Source organism: Narcine bancroftii, chromosome 5 (assembly GCF_036971445.1).
Source record: "Narcine bancroftii isolate sNarBan1 chromosome 5, sNarBan1.hap1, whole genome shotgun sequence".
NCBI lineage: Eukaryota > Metazoa > Chordata > Chondrichthyes > Torpediniformes > Narcinidae > Narcine > Narcine bancroftii.
The window spans coordinates 41,178,998-41,198,786 of record NC_091473.1 but is presented as its reverse complement, the minus strand read 5'-3'; the positions used below and the strand labels follow the sequence as shown (position 1 = coordinate 41,198,786).

Here is a 19,789-nt window from a genome sequence, read left to right as displayed (position 1 = left end):
TGTCTGGATAGGCTATCCAAAGTGCTAGCCTCCAGGTGGGAAAGATGGACATGGGCCCACCCCACCATTCCACAAACAGTAGCCAGGAGGCCAGATGTTCACCTGACCACTGGTAGTATCTGTCTGTCAACACAGCCAATTCCTTGGTGGAGTACTCCCTCTCTATAACTTCACACCAGCCCCTCTCCCATTTGCTTGTACCCTCACTGTTCCCGGCACTCTCTCCATTTTGCTGAGCCTCAAGGTGATGCTGGGACTGTGTGGTCACTGGCCAGCCTTGCAGGGTTTCTGGGACATAGGGTGGGGGATGTGTGCAATTAGACTTAGCCTCTGTGAAGTCATTATTGTCCAACCCCACATCCCATCCCCTATCCATGCATCGCTCTCCCTCCCAGCACCTAACGATCTCCCTGACCTTAACCAGGTCGACCTGCCAGCCAGATCGATGGACTGTCTGAAACTGCTGTGCGTTGACCAGCTGGCAGGCAGCTTCGGTGTATTTTGTTACCATGTGGCTTGTGAGTGCTCTAGCAGCTTCTAGTGCATCCCGCATGGATCCGCGTTCGATGGGCATGGATTCTATCTGTTCAATGTGCTGAGCACATTGTCAGCTTAATTCCGATGTGATATCCCACTGGCACCTCAGTAGGGATATTAGTAGCCATAGAGCTTGCCCACTACTCTCCCTGGTCCCAGAAAACCCCAATTGTTCCAGAAGGGAGATTTTGTAGTGCCCTATCATCTGCCATGGGGGCCCAACCTGTCGACTGCTTTCCAGCCATGCCACCAAACAGCTGAATCCCTGATGGTTATCAGTCCACCGGGGATTTTAAACTCCAACCCTGGGGTCCATTTCCTATTTGTGCATCACCTGCTGCCACCCCAGTTAGTAAGCAGGTACACAATAAGCCATGCATCTGACAAGACACCCACACATATAGTTTTCAATACCATCTCCCACCCATTTAAAACAGTTTCCCACTCCCATGTGGTTAAAACTCCTTATGTGCCCTGCTCGCAGTGCCAATTGTTTTGTTGAGAAAGTGTGTAAGGTTCAATGGGTTTGCAGAGAGTCTGGACACAAGGGTTTGCAATCACACGTAACTTTATTAGCACACAATTTATAGAAGAGCATGGGAAAATCATAATAGGAATAAAACTTGCACAATTTATAAAAGAGCACGGGAAAACCATAATGGGAATAAAACACACACAATTTATAGAAGAGCATGGAAAAATCATAATGGGAATAAAACACACACAATTTATAAAGAGTGTGGGTAAATGTTAAACAGTACACAATTATGAATTCACAAAGGCAATGCAGACATTCATACATTATAAGCAGCAGTTGCACACATCCTCCCGGACCCCTAATCATTAGGAGGCAGCTCTAGTACACACTGTACACAGGGGTGTGCACACACTCCTGGACCCCTGATCATTGGGAGCGGTGGCTCTACTGCAAGTATTGATCTATAGCAATTTGATCTATAGCAATACTACAGCTCAGCCTCAGTGCCGTGCGCACCTTACCTGTGAACCTTTCAAGCAACGTCCATAGTAGCAACCTGTCATGGAGCGGTGTCTGGGGCTCAGACCACGAGGAAGGGAGGGTGAATATGCTCTGTGCTGATGCTAAATACAGGGTTCTAGCCAATAAGGATGCTAGATGATTTGAATTAGCCAATGGCAAGGTGTGCTGGAGCTAACTTTAACTGACATTCCAACTGCAAATCACTACCCAAAAAATTGAGCTACAGAATGAAACAAGAAGTACACAACATACTGACAGGTGATGTAACTTCTAAATGAGTTTCAGATGGGGAGGCCATGTGACCATCTGCAATACACACAGGCAGGGAGGCCATGCGGCCTCCATACACACCCATTCACTCTGTCCATGATTCATTTTGTATTGCTGCAATTGCGGATAAGGAGCCTGCTGCCACTCAACTCTCAAGCGATTTACTGAATAGCGTAAATATATCCAAGGTTACAGCACACAACAATGATAACAAACTTAAAAGGTTACATGAAGTATCCAATTATATACAGTAATGAAAAAGTTCTATAATTATTGGAATGACAAGGGAAAATCTTGGGCTAGAGGGTAGTTCGAATCAATTTAGAAGATCGTTTGGTTTTCAGTGCTTGTTGACAGTGGGTTCACAGCAAAACATGTAACTGGATTCCTGGCATTAATTTACTCAACACCTTTCATAAAGTCCAAGAATTCTGCAGAAGAACAGAATAAAATACAAAGAGTCACGCTTGCAATTTTTCTTCAATGTTTTTGGAAAAGTTTAAGAGAGTCATGCCACATAGGAACAGGTACTTCAGCCCAGCATCTACATTGACTATCAAGAATCCATTGACACTTATTCCAGACTTCCTCTTGCATACACCTTCACACCTAGTTAAACAAATGTTGGGATATGTGCAATATGCAAATGTGCTGGAGAGACTCAGCAGGACATGCATCATCCATAGGAAGTAAAAGGTAAGCAACTTTTCAGGTCTGGACCCTTTAATCAGGTAACCCCTTTCCACCACCCACCAACATTTCAGGCAATTGGGAAATGTTAAGTAACTGATTAACCTGCTAACCAGCACATCTTCAGCACATGGAAGAAAACTGGACGAAACCCATATTGTCGCAGGAAAAGGTGCAAATTCCTCACAGTTAACACCCAAGGTCAAAACTGAACCAGGGCCACTGAAGTTGTGAGGCAGCCACTGCGCTGCCCAGCTTAAGATCCTAATATTAAATGGTCGTCATAATTGCGAAAATACTTTGAAACGAAAAGTTCTATTTCTTAAACAAAAACCATGATAAAGTTGACTGATAAAGCAATTTTCATTCTGGGAAATATTTTAGCAGCGATGTGGAGGATGAATAAGTCATTTACTAGGGTGGGTGAGCCTGCCCTTCGATTCCAAGTTGTTTGTTCTTTTTTGAAAAGAATTTGTATGTGTGTGTGTGTGTGTGTGTGTGTGTGGTTGTGACCCCTGGGCCTTGGATAGCTTATGCTTTTCAAATTGAGCTCCTCCACACTCACGTTTGGATTTTATTTTCTGGCAGACAAATAGCATTCCCTCCTGACCTCTAGGAAACATTGACCACTGAGTTCTCATGATCTTAAGGTCAGTTGCTAAGAGGAGCCAGCTTCAGGGTGATTCTGATTTTCAGGAAAGTTGTCATCAACCTGACTGAACTGCCAATCACAAAGAACTCTTTCATGCTACAAACCAGGGAATAGCATGTATATTTTTTAATGAGCATTTTAAATGTATTTGTGTTTATAAAGTATATCTCAATATGTTCTCACTTAATCATTGCATGGACCTGCTGAGAATATTAAATCTTTTTTAAGGATGCTGCAAGATTCCAGGAAGGAAGACAAAGTGATGTTTTTAGCATTAGTTCAAAAACTTGGGAGTATTCACTAAATTAACAATTATTTGGAAATTATTTCAGTTGCTCCACAAATAAAAAGCCTGCAGCTGTCAAAATTATAATTGGTTATGTAACTTACCATCATAATCTATTCTTCCATCACTATTTTTGTCACCATCTCGCATTAGCTCTTCTATGTCATCTTCAGTGATACATTCACCTGTTTCCTCCAGCATCATCTTAAGTTCGTCAATGTCAATGTAACCATCAGCATTTCTGTTAACATATTAGTGAGTATAAAAGTCAGATTGTTGCTTTTGTTATCAAAGAAAGATGTAGCTAGCGCGTCAGTGCCAAATGTGTGCAAATCAAATTCTGCTGCTTGCATCTGATAACTGTCCTTCCATACCTATGTATTCATGTGTCCATTTAGAAGCCTTTAAATGCTACTTTGTATCAGCATCCACTACTACTAATACTGACAGCCCATATTTACCTGTCTATTGTACATTATTTGCCCCGCACATCTCCTTTAAATTCCTTCCCCTCACCCTAAACATGTGACCTCTAGTGTGTTATGCTTTTGCCCTGGGGCAAAGATCCATTGTGATTATTCTTTAGTTACTGCCATAGTTTTGGAAATTAACATTAAGGTCAGTTGCCACTTTATTATATTGCAGTTATATCGCCTCAACCCGTGCATCTTGGCGCCTCACAGTTCGGCGGGCAGCAACCTCCTTTGAAGAAGACCGCAGAGCCCACCTCACTGACAAAAAACAAAGGAGGAAAAACCCAACACCCAACCCACCAATTTTCCCCTGCAACCGTGTCTGCCTGTCCCGCATCGGACTTGTCAGCCACAAATGAGCCTGCAGCTGACGTGGACATTTATCCCTCCATAAATCTTCGTCCGCGAAGCCAAGCCAAAGAAAGAAAAGATATTGCAGTTGACAGTATTATATTACCAAGATAAGGATTGTTTACAAACTAGGGCGGCACAGTTAACATTGTGACTAGTACAACGCTATTACAGCACCAATAATCCAAGTTCATTGTTGTCTGGAAGGAGTTTATGCATTTCTCCTGTGAGCTTCATGGGTTTTCTCCGGGTGCTCTGGCTTCCTCCCACCCTGCAAAATGTATGAGCTTGGGCAGTTGATTGGGTGACACACATTTCACGGGCTGGAAGGGTCTTTTACTGTGCTGCGATGTTAAAATTAAAAATGCTATGAATCAATAATTGAAGTAAATGAGTAAAACCAATGACAATACTGAAGTTCTATTTTCTTTGCTTTCATGTATGGGGGAGTTGATTTACGTTACAAATAAATTTAGTGAAGTGTTGGTTCAAAATCTTAATGAAATGTAATCAGAGTAAGGAAAAACAACTTCTATTGACAAAAGATAGCAAGTAAAAGGAATGGATTTATGGTGGTTTGTAAAAGAATTTGAGTTGATTTTTTTTAAACACCGAATGATGTGAGCTGGCAATGCACTGCCTCAAGGAAGAAAGTTTATTGGTAACTTCCAATAGAAAATTAGAGAAGTTCTTTACACAGGAAACTTGTGTCTTTATTCATCTTAGGCCTTAGCAAGACAAATTCAATAGATCTTTCAAACATTTGACATAGGAATGAAAAGCCAAATTACCTCCTATATTGTATAATTCCATCATTCAAATATAATTTGGAAACTATATTGTAAATCTGAATGGATATCAAAGATGCTGGAAAGCTGAAATAACAATAGATAATGCTGGATACACTCAGCAGATCAGGCAGGATCTTAAGAAAGAGAACCTGGTAAAGGATCTTCAACCTGAAAGGTTAACTTTTTTTTCAACAAATGTTCTTTGACCTCAAAGAATGATGACGATCAGTTTATTGTCATATATATATATATCCACCAAAATTCTTACTTGCTGCAGCCAAACAATGATGTAAGGTACACCAATTACAATAGGGTATTCTAAAATACCCCAGTATGGAAAGCAATTATAAAGGATTAATAGATAAATCATCTTAGTTACAGTTAGAGCAAGGAAACAAAAAGAATTTCAATAGTACAAAGATCTTTGGTGCTTCTAGAATAGTTTATGGTTAGGGTACTGAGGGGAGGTTGAGGAACCCGTGGCTGTTGAATAAAAATAGTCATAAAGGGGTACTGTACAGGAGCAAGCACATTGGCCATAAAAGTTGTGTTCGGTTCTGGTTGCCTCATTACTGGAACAATATGAAAGCTTTAGAGAGAGTGCAGAGGAGATTTACCAGGATGTTGCCTTGATTGGAGAATGTGTCTTGTGAGGCAAGGTTAACAGAGCTGGGGCTTTTCTCAATGGAGCAAAGAGGAATGAGAGATGACTTTATGGAGGTTTTTAAGAGAGGAATAGACAAGGTGAACAGCCAGCACCATTTTCCCAGGGCAATAGAAGCATATATCAGATGACATCTCTATAAGGTGAGGGGAAGAAAGTTGAATGCAAGTTTTTTTTTTGTTTTTTTTTTTTTTTTTTTTTTTTTTTACACAGAGAGGTGCCTGGAATACATTGCCAAAGGTGATGGAGACTGATCAAACAGGGACTCTGAGACCAGCATATGGATGCAAGAAAAAGAGTTTTATGGGTGTGAGGTAGGAAGGGTTTAGATTGTTGAGTAGGTCTATCTATAGATTTGCACAACATTGTGGGCTGAAGGGCCTGTACTGTGCTGAAATGTTCTATATTCCAAGTCTGTGGTGACCATCAACCATTTTTCCACTAATCTTACCCATTTCATTTCCCCATATTCTCATAACAGTTGAAAGTTTCCAATATTTTCTGTTTCTAATGCAAGTCTGAATGGAAGACTGGAAGCTTAATGTGATAAACACAAATAAGGAAATGTCAGTCTTTGCTGCTGGAAATCATTATTTACTCTGCCACTGTCGTCTCCTGTGGTTTGGAGAACATCCATTTATTCTTACTTTTTTTTCTGGATTGTGCCATTTACATGCCAGCATGTTAGACTGTAGACAGTTGTACTACTGTAACTGTAGAGTTCCTGACGATGTATTATTTTACATCCATTGAAAACACTCAGATGATTTTGGCAAACACCATACAATGTGCCTTTGAAGACCTTTTGGAAATAGATTTGTATAACAGCAGTTGGTTTACATATTCATTTCTGAGGCCTTGTATCACATTCTCAATTCAATCTGGAGTACTTTCCAAAAAAGACAAGACTGGTTTTTGCAAGGTCATTTTTAACTTTGTCTATGGTTGGAAGTTGACTGACCGGCTTATTAATAATGGCAACTAGTGGTTGTTCACCATTGCTTTTAAGATATATCTGAACGCCTAATTTCACTCAATGAGCTGCTCTTAAATGTTCATAAGATATAAGAGAAGTGAGTTATTTGGCCCATCAAGTCTGCACCAGCATTCCATCATGAGCTGAACCATTCTCCCACTCTGCCTCCTCCCCATAACCTGACTATTCTGATGCCTATCAATCTCTCCCTTAAATACACCCAACAATCTGGCCTCCATGGCAGCTTGTGGTGGCAAATTCCAGAGGTTCACCACTTTCTCAATAAATCCTTCCACGTCTCTTTTAAATGGGTGCCCTTTAATCCTGAAGTTGTGTGCTCATCCTTGACCATAGGGAAACATTTTTGCCACATCTACTCTGTCCAGACATTTCAGCATTCAAAAATGCTACGATGAGGTGCCCCTCATTCATCTGAACTCCAAGAAGTACAGTCCAAGTTCCTCATATGTTAATCCCTTCATTCCAGAAATCATTCTTATGAATCTCTGAGCTCTCTCTAATGCCAGAACATCCTTTCTTAAAAATGGAGACCAGAACTCTTGAGCTTCATGAAACCTCAACATCACATCCCTGCTCTTGTATCCTGTTCCTCGAGGTATGAATGTCAAAACTGCATTCACTTTTTTCACCACCGACTCAACCTGGAGGTTAATCTGTGGGGTATCCTGCACGAGGACTCCCAAGTCCCTTAGAACCTCCAAAGTTTGAATTTTCTCCCCATCCAAATAATAATCTACCCCTCTATTCCTGCATGAAGATGCATGACTGTACTCTTTCCAACATTGGATTTAATTTGCCACTTCTTTGCTAATTTTCCTATTCTAAGTCTCTCTGTAGCCTCTCTGTTTCCTCCTCACTACCTGGCCCTCCATCTATCTTTGTATCATCTGCAATGAATCCTCACTACGTGGCCCTCCATCTATCTTTGTATCATCTGCAATGAATCCTCACTACCTGGCCCTCCATCTATCTTTGTATCATCTTCAATGAATCCTCACAACCTGGCCCTCCATCTATCTTTGTATCATCTGCAATGAATCCTCACTACCTGGCCCTCCATCTATCTTTGTATCATCTGCAATGAATCCTCAATACCTGGCCCTCCATCTATCTTTGTATCATCTGCAATGAATCCTCACTACCTGGCCCTCCATCTATCTTTGTATCATCTGCAATGAATCCTCACTACCTGGCCCTCCATCTATCTTTGTATCATCTGCAATGAATCCTCAATACCTGGCCCTCCATCTATCTTTGTATCATCTGCAATGAACAGATAACAATGAACCATTGATATATAACTATTTCAGGAAAAACATTTGAAATGTATAGCAAATTTAATAACTGCACAAAGGAGTGAGTAATTTAAATATCCTAGAAAACAAAAGGCAGTTTACATACTTATCAAACATTCGAAACAGGTCTGCCAGTTCTTCTTCTGATTTTCCTTTACTGTCATCTTTCATGCATCTAACCATCATGACCAAGAATTCATCAAAGTCAACAGTACCACTGCCTAAATGAAAAACAAGGTTTGAAATATTTTCAATGATTGTATTGAAAAGAAAATAAAGTTACAAAATACATAGCTACTGCTTCTTCATCAATAAAATATAGTTCACAACTCATACTATTTTGTAACCTAGTAAACTTCTCAAAACCCAATACTCAGACATTAATCAACATAAATTTATAACAGGCAGTTTCACTCAGTTGTACCTTTAAATATTCCAATAAAAATGCTTAATTATTCTTTTAGATTTGATTCAAAACAATACCTGAAGGAGTGATGGAAAGTTAAAGCTTTATAGGTTGTTACAAGAGTAAGACACTGTGGTAAAATACATATTGATGTTTCTATTTAATGAAAACAATCTAATAATTTAGGGCATTCCTTTTATTTTTTCCCAGTTGAGTTTCAGGAGATAAGACCATAAGACATCAAAGCAGATACAGGCTATTCAGCCCATCGTGTCTACCCCCCATTTAATCATGAGCTGATCCATTTTCCAACTCAGACCCACTGCTCGGCGACATAACCTTTGATGCCCTGACTAATCAAGAACCTATCAATCTCTGTTTTAAGTACACTCAATTACTTGCCCTTCATAACCATCTGTGGCAACAAATGCCACAGATTTACCATGCTGAATAAATTCTTCTGCATCTCTGTTGTAAGTGAATGACCTTCAAATCTGAAGTTGTACTCTCTTGTCCTAGACTTTCCCACCATGGGAAACCACCTTTCTACATTTACTCTGTTCACACCTTATAACAGTTGAAATGTTCCAATGAGATACCCTCTCATTCTCCTAAATTCCAATGAGTACAGTCCAAGAGCTATCAAACACTCATCATATGCTGCACTTCTCCCAGGGTTATTGAGCAAAGAACATATTTTCAACAATTTACTGTGCAGTCAAGGAATATTTTCCTCAACAGAGTCCCATATTAAATAATTTTGATCCATCTGATATAGTTACTTAACCTTTGTTTGTTTATTCATTCAGGTGCCTTGCCATTTGGCGTGGCGATCATGTCTCTCCATTCCTCATGGTCTTTGAACCTTACAGATATTTAATGGTGAGGTTGGAGATAGGATCTTTTACAGATTATATAAACTGAAAACATGATCTCACTTTTCATATAGGCTGCATTCTTGGTCTGGGACAGAGATCCCATTCTTCACTGTTCTTGGAACAGATTTCCACTGGAAATCTATTTTGGGTTGAAGTGGGTAGGAATGTGATTCAAAGTAATTGTGTTCAATGAGATTATCAGAATTTTGTGGAGAAAGTCCACTTGATTACAAGTGGCTGCAGCTACCGGCAGGTTTTTGTGGACCTGAAATTATTTTTTTTAAGAAAATCTTAATTGCAAGATGTTAGCATGCTAGTGACTCAATTTCATACTTTAGCTTTTAACGTCTTAGATTGAAAATGTTTATGTCATGATGAGTAACCTCAAAATGATGCAGAGGTATCAGGATACAACTTTAATACCCACATTATCAGATAGCTGTATTATAAGACAAAGCAACAGTTACACGATTTTTGTTTTGGAGGATGTGGTATTACCAACTCATTGACTAATGTTTGATTTTGGAGCCACTTCACCACAGGACCATAAAGGTTCAATAAGGCTATGCAGTCCCATAATTTGAGGGCACTTCAGAGAAGATAATACCAATTTATCCAGCAAAGCCAATAACTCCTGAATGAATTAAATGGTCAGGCTAACCCTCATGTGGAAATAATAACCCAAGTTTTGAAGGGGAATCTCACCATACATGTAAAGAGATAACGTTTTCACAAATAACTGAGTAGTTTTGTATTTATTTAAATCTGGAATGTTTTCTTTAATCATGCCAGATTAAAGTGGTTCAAAAACAATAAATACATTGATCAGGCAATATTGGGAGGAATTTCTTGTAACTCCATAAAAGGCTAATAACGTGGCATAGTTAGTATAGTTGTTAGTGCAATGCTGTCTCAGCGCCGGCAACCCGGATTCAAATCTGTCGCAATCTGTAATAAGTTTCTACATTCTCCTGATGACTGCGTGGGGTTCCTTTGGGTACTCCATTTTCCTCTGGTTAGTATGTTAATTGTGTGGAACTAGGTGGCATGCATTTCATGGGCCAGAAAAGCCTTCTGTCGTGCTGTACCATTAAAATTAAAAAATTAAAATGAATTGGAAACGTTATATCATTTTTAATCACAGAATTCACAAGAATGCTGTCTGAATCACCAACAAAAATTTGTATTTCATGTAATGAACTGCAGTATTCTGAGTAATTTAGACCAATAATACTTTGTAAGCACCTAAACATGTTAGAAAAGAATGGGGATCATGTGCAGACAGAAAATTTATTTTAATTTGGCATTCTGTTTGGTGCAGACATTATGGGTTGAGGGGCCTGTTCACATGCCGCACTGTTTTTTGTTGTGCTTTGCAGGAACACACTGCAGATTTCTATTTTCAGCGAGGCAGATACAGACTGCAAGTTGCTTTTAATTTCGTGCTTTATTGACAGCTAACACGGATTGCTTTGCAATTATTCCTACAACAAATCTCTGTGATCCATGCCTCCTTTTGACTTTCACTTTGACATCTTGCTTGCAGTTCAAAGTACATGACTTAGTGAAAGGAAGAGATACAAACTGCATATTTTTCACACTTTTACTCCCTATCCTCTCCAGATTACACATGATTAGCTCAGAATGAGCTTTTGTACCTGGACGTACTCATGGTGATAAAGCCGGGATGTGAAATACACTCTCCTGAAGCCAGGTCTCTAGAGATTCAAAAGGCAATATACCCCTATTCTCTTCAGGACCATCGTCCAATGGCTGTCATTCCAAAAGAATGTAATGTACAGGTGACTGAATCCCAAGTATTTTATGGGATAGTAGCATGCTCCTCAAAAAGTATTTAAAAAAAAAAAGTGAGGGTTGCATGGTTTTAAGTTCATCTCACATGGTAAAATCTGTTCAAGTTTACAGTGATCAATGATTTGAGAGATAATGCAACATAATTCATATCTGTACCATCTTCATCCACTTCATCAATCATCTCCTGTAGCTCCTCTGGTGTTGGGTTCTGACCCAACATGCGCATTACTTTACCCAACTCCTTGGTACTAATGCACCCATCTTCAGCATCCTGCACGAAAATATCAAAAGCTGCCTTGAATTCTATATATACATAGATAAAAAAACAAGAAATGACACAGGATCAGCACGTTTATAAAGGACTTTAAATTGCTTTTAATTCTGTATTGTTTAATGACTCCTTACCATTCTTCTGTTCCTCAGTCAGCTGCTCAACCTGCGGTGAAAAACATAGGCAATTCTTAAAGTCAAAACTGAAAGCTAAATGTTTTGGTCCTTCTGCTGCTGAAACTGTATCTTTGTCAAGTCCATGATCAATTAAAAAAAAACAATTCTCCCCTGTTCATTCTCAATCACACTGTCCATAGATTTTAACTCGTCTTTATCTTTGTACTTATGGCAACCTGCACCCTTGTCCATGCTAATTTACATTCAGCTCAGGTGCCACAACCTCAAATTTAAAATCCTTATCCTTGTGTTTAAATTAATTGAGGCCTCCCCTTGTCTGCAATCTCCTCCTGCTCTCCAAGAAGTTTATGATCCTCCATCTACTGATTTGTTTGGATCCCACCTCTTGCTCGACTACTGGCAGCCAAACTTCCAGCTGTCTGGACGTTGGATCTGGACCTGCTAATGATCGCAAAGAAAGGAGGCAGATCTTGCAGAGTAAGGATGCTTCAGGTTAAGTGGCCTTTAATTGACACTGACCAAGCCTCGTTTCTGAAGTCTGGTTTAGTGCAGTTTGCAGGGCTCATTAAAGCAGAGCAATTTTGTGCAAGTTATGTCAAAATGATGCATGGAGAACTTAAAATAGATATTACAGATATGTATTACTACTGACACACTAAGTCCCTATTCTCATTTGACTACATTTTACACAAAAATATAGGCAGAGAAATAGAAATTATTTGTTAGCTGTTCGCTTTAACTTTTGCAAATTAGCCTGAGAGATGGTCAATGGTGGAAAGTAGATAATGAGAATTTGAAATATAAACAGAAGCTGTTTTTTTAAAAAAAAATTATAATTTTTTTAAACAAACATACAAAACAACTTACTAAAAAAACTATACCTTTACTACCCCCCTTCCCCCCTTCCTCACACCCCCCCTACATCCCTCCCATGTTGGAGCAAAATACATGTTTCAGATAATTATCAGTTGCTGTGTAGTGTGCCAACCCATTACATCTTAAAATTTTTTACCGTACATCCAAGCCCATACACTTCAAATATGGATTCCACATTTTAACAAAAAAATTATTTCATAAATTATAAGTTATCTTCTCTAAATAAAGACACTATTTTTAGTCATTAGAAACTACTTTATGTGCAAACAGAAAAGTTGGAGCCTAAAATGAAGTACATTTGAGAAGTGATTTTCAAGTTTGACATGGATGAAGAAAAAAAGTTAATGTGCATGTATTTGAAAAATTTTACCATTAGCTGTTATGTCCTTCTTATCCTGATTTCTTCAGCTTCTTTTAGTTATTCAATTTTTTTTTAGAAATGGGAAAGCAGGCTGCCACAGCATGATGGGAATAGAAGTAGCATTTGGAGGACAACAGCAAAGTCTTGGGACAATATCCCTGTGTGGTCACACAAGAAAACTGCTTGCAAAGTCAGAGAGGAATTAAGCACCTTGCTAAATTTGCAGTGTTCCTGAAGTTTGGAAAAAATTCAGAATTTAAAGAAAAAGTTTAGGATTTGCAGTGCAACACTCAAGTCTTCAGGACAACCCAAAAGTTGGGACTAATTAAGTACCTTTAAAGTGAGTTGTGTTGCATTTTAAAGTTTTATAAAATTATGCAGGGCATAAATAAGGTAAATGGTGTTGGTCTTTTTCCCATGGTAGGAGAATCTAAAATTATAGAGCATAGATTCAAGGTGTAAGTGGAAAGATTTAAAAGGGATCTGAGGGGTATCTTCTTCACACAGAATGGAATGAGCTGTCAGGGAAAAAGGTAGAAGTGATGCCATTTAGACAGATACATGGATAGGAAATGAATGGGCCATGCACAGATAAATAGGATTAGCTTTGTCAACATAGATAGGTTGGGCCAAAGGATCTGTTTCCATGCTGTAGAACTCGGACTCTGATATATCCTGATTTAAGTGTATTTCTCATAAGTAATGGTAATGGATATTGGAAAGCAGAATTGAAATTTTTAAAAAACTGTACTGGAAAGCATCAAATTGTGCTTTAAAACTTACACGACTCTTTCATATTCTCATTCATCTTACTTCTCCATCCCACCTTCACAGTTTGTCGAGCATACACACACAGTCTATATGGATATATTTTTAACTTCAATCTCTTGATGGGGAACCTCAGCTGTCAGCAACATGACAAAAATACAAATGTGACAGTTGATTTTTGAAACAAATATTTAAGATCATTGGGATATCAAGTGTTTAAAGTTCTCAAATTGTCCACATAGTAGTCTGAAGGGAAGATTAAGTTATTTCCCTATATATCTCTAGTATTTTCAACTTCTCCATTTCCATCTTCTCTATCATTCCAGTTCATTGACCCTCTTGTGTTTCTCTTGAATCAAATCTAGGCATAAATGACCTAGCCAGAATTTATCGTCTATGGCTGGTGAGCTGAATGCAGTCGACCTGATAAAGCAGTATAGTTGATGGAAAGTCCCAGGATTTACACCCAGTGACAATAAATGGATAGAAATAGGTTTCCAACCCATAATAATACATATTGAAGAGGAAAGGAGCAGCTAATGTTCCGGTGCCATGAGAGGTGTTGTTGAAGAAGCTTTTTTGTGAATTGTTGCAGAGCATTTTGTAGACTGCAACCATGTGTTGTGAATGGGGTGACAATTAAATTGCTTATTGATAGTTTCTGGAACTGCACATGTCCAGTTGAATGGAGAGTATTCTATTACATCTCTCACATTACAACAATTTGGGCAAAACAAATTCACCCTTACAGAATTCAATCACTACCCAAAAATTTGAGCTACAGAATAAAAATCATTATTTAAATTCTTGCCTTTATTGTCACATCTGAAGATGATGTTGTTTTGTGCAACATAAAAATCATAATATAGTCTTTATTCCTTGGAATACAAATCTACCTACCCCCTGTAACATGGGAGACACCTGCAGTCCTTTGTGGATTATGGAAACTTATTGGGGAGAGTGAAAGTGAGTTATCTGCCAGAAGAGAGCTTGTACGGGTCACTGATCCAGCAAGGTTTCTCTCCATTGTGGCCTCACCACCACACCCCAACCAGGACATAAAGGGGTTCTCAGTGATAACAATACTGTTGAATTCCATGGATGGGGGGGTGGGGTAATTATTTTATTGGAGATGATCATTGCCTGGTATTTTGGTGGCATAAATGTTATTTGTCACATATCAACCCATATCTGATTGTTATTGAGTTTGCTCCATGCAGAACTCGGCTGCATCGTCATATGAAGTGTTATGATTATAATCAAATATCATTACATCATCACGAAACATTTCCTTTTTAACTTGTTAGCCTTAAAAGGAAAACTGAAAATATTTGGGTCAGGAAAGTTCCTCCAATTATATACTGGCCTGAGAAAAGTGACCTCAAAAACTATGTGGTTTACAAATAGGATTCTAGCTAGTTTCGTCCTCATGGCTATTCCTCGAGGTTGAAGATGATGGCCTTTGTTCCTTTCATCCACAGAGCAAAGACGTCTGTGCATGTTTTTGTTTAATGTGCACTTGATGTTGCACTCCAAGAAGTGCACAATACTTCACAAATCAACCAACTAGTTCCAATGGCATGAAAACCACAACAATTGGAGCTGATGGATTTGTTGCAGCCTTTGCCTTCACAGCTGTTGAGTTCAGAGTAACTTTGTTTGCTTGTTCCACCATTAAGGTCTTGATTGGATTGTTCTTTGTCAGGGACCTCACCCTCACTACCATGGGTGGCCCTACCAGGAGCATGGCCCTAGACAGCATCACTCTTGGGATCATGTTCCCACACAAGCTTCTCCACCACGGCAAGGTGACAATCCAACTAGTTTACACATCTTCTATTGACATAAATTTTACTAAGGCTGCTAGATGAAGCCAGATTTGGTAAAAATAATGGTACTAAATAAGCAAGGGCATACTTTGTCCCTGAAATTCAAATATTTGGTGAAACCCAAATGACCAATTAAGTGAGTGGTTCATTACTGAGTAAATACCACCTGTATTTGCTCTTGATTGATATCTTCATTACTGAGTGATGATTGACAGCTGACTGATGGCAAAGTAATTAGCTGCATAGGATCTGTCCTGCTTCTTTGTGGAGAGGACATATGTCAAGAGGACAAGTGTCCACATTGTCAAGATACTTGGCTAGAAACAAAGTTGATTCTGGAGCACAACAGCCATATCTGATCCCATGATATTTGCTGTGTTTGGTTAGTCAACCCTTTTCTTATATAACATGGAATGAATCAAATTGGCCAAAAACTGCAGACCTCGACAAAAATCTTGGGAGGAGGCAAAAGAAAACCATTCATTCTGCATTTCCGACAGAAGATGCTTGCTATACAACATTTATGTCCTGGCCACCAGCAACATTAAGGATGGGGATATTTTTGGCATCTCCATCCTTAGCTGTTTAATTGTCCTCCACCATTCACAGTTGGATGTGATAGTACTCTAGAGTTTTAATCAGATGTGTTATTCTTGCAAAATTTAACCCATCTAATTTCTGACACCTGTTCCTTTTCCTGTTGAAAATTTTCTTGATGGACTCTTGCCCTCCCTCATTCACAGCTTCTGTAGGTCATCTCAAGAATAAATGGACATTCTGGAGTTTTTTTTTTTAAAAATGGGAAGACCCTTTGTCCTCCGATTACTCCCAGACTCTGAAATACTTCAAGATAGGTTTAAACTTTGCCTAGATCTACACGTTTGTCCTCAGTTCTTTAATTAAGATATTGCTGACTTGCATAGGTATTGCTGGGTTTCATTTGTCACACACGCAAAAAGAAAAATCACAAAATATTTTCAGCACATTTAAGTAAATTTAGTGCAGGAAACAAAAACATGCTGCAAAAAAAAAAAAAGCGCCTCATTTTCATCTTTATTTAACCAGGGAAATTCTAAGCACTTACCAGGTTTTATATCTAACTGGAAATGCGCCCGTGAGAATGATTGATGGGAGGAACCGAGATGAAACTAAAGTGACTTTGAGCAATCAGCCTAAACTTTTCAAATGCTGGGAACAACTGTGATGTGATTAAAAAAAAAGGGGCAGCTGCTGCCTTTGTTAGGCATCACATCTGAGTCAGGATGCTTTCGGCATGAATGGCTCCAACGAGACAAAAAAGTTCCTTTAAAGTCCCGTTCGCATGTGGCCCTGGTAATACTACTCCTTGTTATTTTTAACAGTCTAAAAGACAAGACAACTGTTGAGAAGAACCAAGTCAAATACTACGGATAGTTTGCTTTTGTTCCAAGCTTTTTGATCGACAAGCACATATCCTTGCAATCATTCTCTGGACATTTGGTCCCCTGTGGCTGTTGGGAAAGTTATCGAAAAGATAACTGCCTTCCCACTGGCCAAAATTAGCTTTAACAGAGAAGAGCAGGACCTCGTGGCATTCCTCGCGAGGAGTGGTGGACTACAACCAAAAAGCTGCAGACATTTAGGAATAATGGACTCCTTTAAAATAAATGGTAAACATTTTGGGCTTGCACTGACCATCACAAGCTTTCACAATACCGACCAGCACTTTGGAATGAATCCCTCCAAAACTTTGTTACCTTTCTTCATATCAGACTGTTTTACAAGTAACATCTAAACGATTTTGCAACATGGTCAACAACAGGTCCATGTTTGTTACCATCATCGTAACGTTGTGGGGACCCCTGCCGATTGTTCTATATTCCCAAATGCCGGTTAAACTATCAAGACTGGAAACTAGTTCGAAACTTCACTCCTCACTTTTGGCTATGATGAATTAATTTTGATCTCCAAGGCAGGCTGCAGCTGCTTGTGAGCTATAATTTTGCAACATCAATTCTTTCTGGTGCACATTGAACAACGTTTTCAAGTGTGTGCACTTTCCGTCAGGAAAAGTTGACTAATTTTGTCTACTGACGCGGCCCGGTTCGTGGGGTAAAAACACAAGGTTGGAGAAACTCAGCAGGCCAAACAGTTAGCGCAGTGGTGACCAGAAACGCGGGGACGGTGCAAGAGAACCGGGTTCGAATCCGGCACTGTCCGAAAGGTTACAGTGTCTGTGTGGGATTCCTCTGGTGCTCCGGGTCCCCACCCACCATCACCCTTCAAAACGTAGGGGGTGGTCCAGGGACAATTACATTTATTCAGTGAATCTTGATAGTGTGACGTGCAGAAGCCAGGATTGGACTGAAGTCGACAAAGATCATTGCAAGTAATTGTCAATGAGGACCCCTTGCACTGCGAGGGGAGAGGCAATGAGGATTTTATATTTGACTTTTTTTGCCACATTTAATCTGGCATTTTAAGATTGTAAGAGGAGAAAATGTTCTGCTGTTCAAATTGCCTGTAACCAAGTTAATTACAATTTTTTAAAACATTGTTAGAATTCAGGCAACAGTTAAATGTTAGTTTATTGCGGTAATCATTTTATCATATAAATTTATTGACCGCGGTACATCTGATCTACTAATAAATCTGTACTGTCTAAAAAAATTGTCACGTGTATAGCTTGTTCCATCCCCATTTTATATGTGTTTTAGAATTTGAAACAATTGAATACTTGTGCACTCACCGCCGCTTTGTAAATATCTTCCATCGTCGGGGATGGATGCTGCGCGGTTGATCTCCAGAGACACAATCATCCGGCACTTTCTTTTATAGGAGGTCTGAGTTCCACGTTTCCCACACGCCAGGCTTTCCATTCAAACCCAACGGCGCTAAATCAATGACGATAGGCCAGATAAGAATTGAATGTCACAAGAGTGAGAGCAGCAGTCTATCGTCTGGACATAAATAAACAGGCATCTGGCCTTTCACCTCCTCTTGCCCATGCATATGTCACTCGGGACGATGCAAGGTGTCCCAGCCTTAAAAGTCTGGCGAAATTTTACTGACAACTCAGTGGAAGGAGATAGACACTTTCTAAATATTTTCGATCATAATGGGGTTTATTCGAGTTGAGGAAAAGAGATTACTTTTCTTTTGTGCTCTCAATTGGAATATGATTAAAATAAGATAACGATGTCATAAACTTCAAAGGATAAAGGTTGTGCTTTACAATACTTCAAACTAAAAATAGAGCTAGTTAATTATAAATATATAGTTTGTTCCTTATGTTACTGTGGATATTACCATTCAACAATGTGATTTAAGGGTGAATGTCAGTTAAATATTTTTTCAACAATTAAGTTTGGTTTGGAAACTCTCAAGCCAGATTTTGTTGAGTTTGTTCATATTAATGGTATGGCGTCTTGTATCATTGCAATTTATGCTGCATGTTCTAGACGTGAAGTCACCCCATAAACTTTCATTTGCACAGTTAGTACAAGTAGGCCCGACGAGAATCCCAAGCCCTGTAAGCAGCGGCGTGGAGTCCAGGCTTGGTGAGACCTGGTGGAGCAGCGGGAGCCGCAGAGAGAAGTCCAGGTTGGTGAGACCCAGAGGGGGAAATGGCAAAGGGAGGATCAATTTTCTTTCTTTTTGTAATTGGTCTAAACTGTAATATATTAGAAATAGTATTGTTATTTTCGAGCTTTGCTTGATTGGCACTAGGGAGTTTGGGAGAAATTTTTTGTTATTATAGTCAGGAAAATGTGAACTATTTTGTATCTGCAAAAGAATACACTCTTCTCACTGTACTAACTGTAGTGCACACTATGGGGCGTATGGATATGTATATAAATGTGTGTGTGTGTGTGTGTGTGTGTGTGTGTGTGTGAACAGTTTCCTGAGTTGGTGGAAGGCATCAGTAAGTAAAGTCTCTTTTGTTATTTGAATCTTGCATCTCTAAGTTATTTAAGAAGCCTCCCAAGTAACACAGAGACATAACATGGTGGCAGTGGTATAAGAGAACAAGAATAAAGCCATACAATTGATGATAATTCACTGAAATATTAAGGCGAAGAAGCGAAAAAACATTACTGAAGAGAAATGGCTGGAACAACAGCAGTTCACCCAGTGATGGACTGGGAGGCTGAAGACATTTTTGAATCATTTAAAAAATTTCAGCAGAAGTGCAATTTGGCATTAAAAATCTATTTTAAAGATACAACAGCAGAGGAGAAAATCAGTTATATTCTTCTCTGGACGGGGGAGTGAGGCCTTGACTTATTTAATAGCTGGGAGCTTGCAGAGGTGGAGAAAAATGATCCAGAGCAGATATTTACAAAGTTTGCTTCTCACCTTGAACCCAGGTCTAATCATAGAATTAAATGCTATGAATTTCAAGGCTTAATGCAAGACATTGATAAGACTGTTGATAACTTCCTCACTAGACTAAAAATTGA

At 39.2% G+C, this 19,789-nt stretch overlaps 1 protein-coding gene across 1 annotated transcript; it reads right to left on the bottom strand.

The window, feature by feature from the left end:
• Positions 1 to 1,141: 1,141 nt before the first annotated feature.
• On the bottom strand, positions 1,142 to 18,126 carry LOC138762664 (troponin C, slow skeletal and cardiac muscles). Its single transcript, XM_069936267.1, has 6 exons — positions 18,076 to 18,126; positions 11,511 to 11,541; positions 11,262 to 11,408; positions 8,113 to 8,227; positions 3,540 to 3,676; positions 1,142 to 2,238 (listed from the first exon to the last, which is right to left on the bottom strand). The coding sequence occupies exons 1-6, from the start codon at positions 18,097 to 18,099 to the stop codon at positions 2,207 to 2,209; spliced, it is 486 nt and encodes a 161-aa protein (XP_069792368.1). The 5' UTR covers positions 18,100 to 18,126; the 3' UTR covers positions 1,142 to 2,206.
• Between the last annotated feature and the right edge of the window lie 1,663 nt (positions 18,127 to 19,789).